Source organism: Nicotiana attenuata, unplaced genomic scaffold (genome assembly GCF_001879085.1).
Source record: "Nicotiana attenuata strain UT unplaced genomic scaffold, NIATTr2, whole genome shotgun sequence".
Taxonomy (NCBI): Eukaryota; Viridiplantae; Streptophyta; class Magnoliopsida; order Solanales; family Solanaceae; genus Nicotiana; species Nicotiana attenuata.
In genome coordinates, this window is record NW_017670401.1 from 307,886 (window position 1) to 316,055 (window position 8,170).

The window sequence follows — 8,170 nt, forward strand, 5'->3', positions numbered from 1 at the left end:
ATTGAAAATTGACTTGGAGAAAGCTTTTGATCGAATTGAATGGTCCTTTGTGTATTGTGCCCTTAGGTTCTTTAATTTTCCTCCAAAATTTGCAAACCTTCTTATGAATTGCATGACAACAAGCTCTATTGCAATCCTAGTAAATGGATCCACCACTACCTTTATTGAATCAAGTAGGGGCATCCGGCAAGGTGACCCTCTGTCCCCATACATCTTCATCCTTTGTCTAGAATTGCTATATAGATACATTGAGAATCAAATTGATATTTGCAAATGGGACACAATCATAATAGGTAGGAAAAGCCCTAAGTTTTCTCATTTGTTTTTTGCCGATGATCTCACTCTTATGGCTAAGGCAAATATAAAATCATGCCTTGCTATAAAATCAACTCTAGAGCTGTTTTGCTCCCTATCCGGCCAAAGCATTAACCATTCTAAATCCAAAATTCTCTTCTCCCAAAATTGCAATCCTGCCATCACCAAGGAAATAACTCACACATCAGGGATAAAAAAGTGACCATTTTGGTATATACTTAGGTTTTCCAAATCTTAATAAAAACCCAAGGCCGGCGGATTACCAATTTATAACTGATAAAATGAGGTCAAGACTTGCCTCTTGGAAGATGAGATTCATTAACATAGTTGGTCGAACCAGTCTTTCCAAAACTTGTCTCAACTCTATTCCAAACTACTACATGCAATATACTATGCTTCCTAAAAAAACTCAATCTCTTATAGATAAAATTCAGAGAGACTTTATATGGGGTACAAGTGATAGTAAAAAGAAAATACATCTGATCAAATGGTCACAAGTTTGCCTACCACAAAATTCAGGGGGTCTGGGCATCCATAGTGCAATAAATAAGAATATATCTAACCTGGCTAGTTTAGTTTGGAGACTCCTCTCTCAATCAACTTCCCTCTGGGCAAGTCTAATTATCACTAAGTATGGTGGAAAATGCCCTACTGTGAATACCTCATTTATCTGGAAGGCCATATTAAAAGGATGAGAAATATGTAATCAAGGGATTAGATAGTCTCCTCATATTAATTCCAACCTCAGCATTTGGGACAACAAATGGATCCCAACCACCAAGCTTAGGAGTATAATAGAGGGTCCCCTAAGTCCGGATATTTACAATAAAAATCAAGGACATATTCCTTAACAATAAATGGGATCTTACAAAACTTCAATAGATATCCCTCCTGATATTCAGCAAAATGATCCATAAAACCAAAATCCGTACGAAGGGTTCTTTAAATGACATTGCTATTTGGTCTCTTACACCTAAAGGCATATTCACTAGTTAAAGCTGTTACAACCTTATGGAATAAGTAGAAACAAATCATTTGGAGTATGATTGGATTTGGTCCTTAACATGCCCAAATAAAATTAAATTCTTATTATGGCAATGCCTACATAATAGACTTTCTTGTCAAAAATACCTAGCCCATATTGGTATTAACAATTGACCCAATTTGTCCCATATGTGAAAAAGGAGAAATAGAGTCTATCACTCATATCTTCATAAATTGTTCCAATAGTAAAGCTATTTGGAATAACTTAGGGGGGCTAACCATGCACGATCCTTCTAAAGGGCACTGGCTAACACAATTAAAAAACCAAAATGCCCTTTTAAGACAGAACCAAATCGACTGGAAATTTATGCTTCCCTTCGCCCTATGGGAAATTTGGAGTACGAGGAATGCAAATAACCGAAACAATATGAAAAATGTTGTTTTCTTTAAAATTGTAATGCAAAAAGCAGTATAGTACAAAATGCTGACAGAATACAACCCTCTCCCCATCCACAATATTCGTATCAAAATTAGGTGGCAACGACCTCCAAAAGGATGGTATAAGCTTAACGTGGATGCTAGCCATAACAACTTCAAAAGTTCCCGGGGGGGGGGGGGTAATCCGTAACAATAATGGGGATTGGGTTGTTGGTTTTACAAAAAATATTGATGCGATGGGATCGCTGGAAGCCGAATTAAAAGCAATTAAAGAGTGACTAAAAACTGCCCACCAATGGAACTTGTTTCCACTTCAAATTGAAACAGATTGTGCAGAAGCCATTAATGCTATACTGTGTGGTAATAAACTATTTGATAAAATTGTTACTTATTGCAGGTTGTTAATGCACCAAGGGAAGGTGACCCTCCTCCAGCACACGTTTAAGGAGTGCAACAATGTAGCTCACACCATGTCTAAGATGGAAGGAAGCCCAGGAGTGAAGAAGAAAGTTTTTGTGGTAGCCCCGAATGTGGTTTTTAATCTTGTTAACCATGATGTAGACAAAAACCGTTGTTATGTTAAGTACTTATCTATGGATGCTTGCAACAGTTTAGCAAGCCTAAGCCATCAATGTGTCCTAAGTGATACACTATTAGACAATGTTGTAACAAACACTACTTAGTCTTTAATATATTTGCTTCCTGTTTGCTCAAAAAAAAATTCTATTTCATATTTGCCCCTTCCTATCTCTAACTATTGTCCAGGTTGGTTCTGGCATTTGCAAAGGTGGAGCCACGTAGACAAACGAAAGAGTTAAATTAGCCCCAAACTATCAAAATAATTTTTATATATCTTCTACTATAAATTGAAACATGCTCCCGAAAAACTGCGAAGGTCAAAATATATTTTTGAATAATTAAAAAGGTCCAAATATATCCTACATGTGATGGTGTAAAATCGTTAGTGGGAGCTCCTATGGGCCGGAGGTAAACGAAGTGCATATGTAAAACAAATTTAAAATGTTTCTAGTATATTTGAACCTTTTTCCATAAAATATAATTTACATAATCAGAAATCAGAAAGAAAAATCTGCATTATTTGTTGCAGATGAAGGATTTGCCCATTCAAAATTTCACATCCTATTGATAAAAATAATTAGCATCAAGGAAAAGAATATTAGTAAGTGGTTAAATGATATTAATTGGAAATATCTATTATTTTGGTTTTTCATTCGTATGTAAAATAAAATTAAGGAAATCCTTAGCGATCAATTCAAAGGAAGAAGATTAAGGGAATCTACAGTACTGGTTAGTTAGAAACTTTTCCTTACTTGTTGTTTCCCTCTAACTTTATGCAATTACACTTACCTACCCTCTATTTTTTAAAATATATTGACCTCCCCTTTCTTTTAAGTTTTTCTTTTTACTTTTTTTTTGTGGTAGCAAATATCACCAATTCCATGCAATAATTGTTTCTTTCTAATATTTTTCCTTTGGTAACTGCTATTTTACTATTTTTCTTTATAATAAATTAAAAATACATAAAAATAAAGGGTAAGTTTCATTAAATTTGTAACAAAGTAGAAAATAATATAAGAATAAAGTTCCTTTATTTATCATTTGGAACATACTAGAGGTATAAAAATTTGACACTCTTACTTTATTACTACCCTTTAATACACCTTACAGATTTGAGTAAATAATATATTGAACGTCTTTCTCCATTTTCAGCATGAAAAATAATCTATTTGTGGAGTTATTTTCTAATAATGTCATAATCACATATACTATCTTTCAAAAGTTGGGCATTTTAGTTAAATTAATAAAGTAGAGGAGAGAAATTAATCTTATTAAATTACCGGGTAGGTCTTTGTAACTATCAAAACTTGGGACCCGAGGTTGCGCTATAAATTTGAAGGTTTCTCCTCGAGTCTGTACTCAAACTTGTATCTTGTCATATCTTGTTGCGTAATCATGGCAAGAATGACATCTCAAATGAAAAGCAAATCCGAGAAGAAATTTCTCAAAGATAAGCGTGCTGAGAAGATAGCACTTTCCAATAAGCAAAATGCTCTTAGTAAAAGAGCGATGGATCTTTCCACCTTATGTGGAATTGATATAGCAATTATAATTTTTTCAATTGTTGATGAACCGTTTTTCTTTGGTAATCCAAATGTAAAATCGGTCGTCGAGCGATTTTCACAAGCAAAACAACCATTTTACCGCATGTCAAGCCGTAAGATGACACATGAACAGACTGGTGGTGGTGAAGAAAATGATACAATGAAAAAGAAGAAAAAGAAGACAATAAATGAGGAGGAAAAAGGAGAATCCACATTGGAAATTTTCGAGCCAACAAATTTGGTAAGACTTGAGAAACTGAAGCAAGACATTGACGAACTTGAAAAAGATTTGGCTGAAAAAATTGATGAGTTACAATCAGAGATAGGTGTAAAAGATCCAAAATTTGTACTCAAAATGAATTCAGCAAAGTCTTCTGCCATATAGTAAATAAAGTTTACTATACTATATATGTTTCTGTTTAATGATGATGTGGCATAAGAAACGAATTTATTATTGTTCATTGTTTATATTTTTGTTCCTTCAATATATATGACTTTCCTATATGCATCTTGATCACGCCCAACTCTAGTCCTAAAAAGGATAAGCGGTCGCTGCAAATATAATCCGGTCTAAAAGTCCGGAGTCGAATCCCACAGAGAACTAAGACTTAGCTGTATCTGTTAATATCACCAAGAAGACAAGATTGAAAGTAAATAAACAGCTGAAAACTAACTATGCTTGAATTGTAAACAATTAGAATAAAGGTCTAAGGTAATGGTTTCCCCTGTTGTTGATTTCCTTGGTTGTATGTTTCTTATAGCGTTGACTTAGTTGCCTCTATCAATCATGAACTCTCCAGCTATCATAAATTTCTCTCAAGCAATTATGATAATTTAGTAGACGCACTCTCTCAAGCTACGCTAGCTAGATTTGCATTACAGTTCACTTAGATCGCACCCGAGGTATCGTTATCTCTAATCCAACCTCTAAACCCTCGGTTATGACTCTCGCCTATACTCCGGGAGTAATGTTGTTCAAACAACTACCTAAATATGCACTCTCTCTCAAGCAGATACATAATAAATAGGAACGGCTAATTGAGGATCCTTTAAATTAACCACAATCAAAACATAGTAGAAAAAATAGAGATTAAACTAATTCAAATCTATATTACTTATAACAACCAATTCATCCCCAACGGGTTTCACCTAAACCTTAAATTAGAAAAGTTAGCTACTCATGAAAATAACAAAAATCACAAAAGAATTCATATTCAAAGGTAAAAGAACAAAGAAGAAGATTAAAGATTGATGCCCACTGATCCTCCTTGCCTCTTGCCCTTCCTTCTGATGTTTTTCACTTCCAAAAATCATTCTCTCACGCTCTTGGCCGGCCTCCCTCGTTTAATATAGGGTTTAGGGCTTAAAATCTCGTATTTGCACTTTAGCCCCTGAAATTTATGCGTCCTGCCACGGTCCTACCGCGGTTACGCCAGAACTGCGACCAGAATGGTCCTCTGAATCTTTGGTAATGTTCTGCCGCGGTCCTACTGTGTTCCTACCGTAACCGCGGTTTTTCACCATATTCCATTTGGAATTTGGAAAAACGTAAAACATGAAAGTTGTATCCCTTTGAGTTAGCTTTCCAAGAATATATTGTGGAGCCCAAATTGAGTTTTGAGAAAAAAGTTATATCTATTTTACTAGACAGTGCGCAATATGCCTCATCGAGTCTTCGTTTGTTCTCAACTATCAAATTTGACCCCCGAACACGATCCCGGCTTAATTCCTTGAGCTTTTACTCAGAGTTCAAAGCTTTAAATCACTTAAATTCATTCCATAACATCTATATAGCTCGGAATCACTCCTACATGGCATAAAATACACAATTAGTGCAAAACACTAGCGATTAAAGCTCAAACTCAATTAAAGTGCAGTAAACTCGAGTGTAATAAGCGACTAAAATACGTAATTATAGCCTATCATCAACACCCCACACTTAAACCATTGCTCGTCCTCGAGCAATCAAACTACACTTTTTTTTTATAGACACGACCTTTTTAAATAATTCTCCTAAAGCAACACACCAAGAGTATTTAAAATAGACTAAGCATAAAAGCGTAACATCTTCACCTCAAGATTTGACTCACAAGTACCACGCATTATTCACAACTCACCTACTTACTCTAACATAGAGGTCACTGACATTACCTTTCCTTCATAAATCAAGTGCCCTCACAACACAAGAGAGTAGTTCCACACAATAAAATTTAAGAACACTTAGGAACTCAAGATAGAAAGAATTCACTCACTCTCAGAAATAACATTCATATGCCACAAAAGATGCACCATATGCTTGCCCGTAGTGTACTACTCCACTAATCGAGCTCATTCAATCTAGGATCAATTAGGACTTTATTTGGTTGTAATGTAGGTTACGGGACGGGTAGGGTACATTTAGATATAAAAGTGACTACACCTCCCTAAGCACTTTAATACATATACTTTAACATTCAAACCCCATACTTATGTCAAACCAAACTCCACCTTCACATCAATTTATATTACCTCATACTTCTTTAAGCACACTTACATCAAGAGCCAACTTATCAAGGAGTTTTTTTTTTCACAACAATCCAACTATATTTTTTTTTCAATTCAAGTGGCTCTTCCTTTTTCAAAACAGTGCACCTTTCTCCTTATTCAATTAGTTCCACTCAAAAGCCAAACCAACCACCCCACACTTTAACTTTTACAAAGTTCATAATAATTCATGTGCTCATGAGAGGTGAAAAGGTTCAAATAGATGATTAATTCAAACAACTGGGTAAGGCTTGTAATGTGGTTGCCAAAGAAAAAGGATTATAGACTCAAAGAGGTTAACTACGATACATAACAATTAGGTGGGTAAAATATACATATCTGGCTCAACAAGAAAATGCCTATATCACTTCCAAGACTGAACAACACTACTATTTCGTTTTGCAAACACACGGGGCAAGTTCTAGGCATCAAATGCAATGCACAGAATATAACAAATCCTTACACACACATGCCACATAACTCACTCAGGATTGGTTTCATCAAGACACTCTAGTCAAAGCAGTTAAGCAAATTTAAAATCATACAATTTAAGGTACTTATACAAGAGTCAAAAACTGAGCCTAAGCGTCACAGATAAAATACTCACTATTCTCAAGGCATAACAAAAGTCAAGAGATATTGCTTCATTTCAAAACAAAACACAATGGCTCCTATTCCTAAAAAAAAAAACTAACTACACCCGGTTCAAATAAAACCCTTGAAAAAGAACCGTGGCACAAAGAAAAACCAAGGGGGAATTATACACTACCTACAAAGAAAATCTTTTTGTTTTTTTTAGACTTAAATCCCTCAAGAAAATTGTCTAATAGATCCACCGTCGGGAAAAGTCCAATCTTTTAAAAAAAATACTATTTAATTAAATAAATACAGCTAAAGTAGCATGAAAAGTCACCCAGACAATCTCATCACCCCACACTTAAAATTGTGCATTGTCCCCAATACACACCATAACTAATAAAAAGGGTAAAAGAGACTCCCTGGTAGGCCAAAGGCCGAAGCACTAACAACTCATGGGGTACTCAGACTTCTCCCAAGCTTGATCCTTCATGCGGGTACCTCACACTTAGTTCCAGCCATTTGGTTTGCTGTTGCATCCTTCCAATACCTTTGCTTTCCATTCTCCTAAAAAAATAAAAAATTGACACTACAAAAATAATACAATTAAAAAAATAAATAAAAGAAAGCAATAAAGCTGGGTTGCCTCCCAACAAGCGCTTGATTTAACGTCGTGGCACGACGCGAATCACTTTTTGCCTCCACCTCGAGCTTATGAATTGAACCCCAAGTTTTGCTTCAAGCTTATGATTATGCTCTTGGGGCGGTACAAATTCTTGCGAGCCAAAAATTAGATAAAATCTTATGCACTTGTTGTCTCTCGACCGAGGAGTGTCACCTCCCCTAGACGGCCTTGAGAAATCCAAAACATAAGGCTCATCTACCTCTTCCTTGGACTCCTTTTTATGCTCATAAGGGTGAATTTCCATTTCACCGTCTGAACATAATGTAGGGAAGTGTTTGGAATGAGGCCCAACACGCTCAAATACCTGAACTTCAAGATTTTTAACCTCCTCAACACCAATCACACTAGAGTCAACTAAATTTGTATCTTCAACGTCCTTGGTTGACTCTAATATTACTTCTTCAACATTGACATCCTCAAATTCTAGTTGGCTAGGTTGTTGATGTCCTACTCTGACCTCCCCAATTAACACCTCAAATTCATGCTCTTCTTGGCTACTATCTTCAATATTGGCTTGTTGAGCATT

The 8,170-nt window shown here is 35.6% G+C and overlaps 1 protein-coding gene across 1 annotated transcript; it reads left to right on the top strand.

The window, feature by feature from the left end:
- Window positions 1-3,711: 3,711 nt before the first annotated feature.
- On the top strand, window positions 3,712-4,245 carry LOC109238878 (agamous-like MADS-box protein AGL29). Its single transcript, XM_019405363.1, has one exon. The coding sequence runs from the start codon at window positions 3,712-3,714 to the stop codon at window positions 4,243-4,245; it is 534 nt and encodes a 177-aa protein (XP_019260908.1).
- The last annotated feature ends 3,925 nt before the right edge of the window (window positions 4,246-8,170 follow it).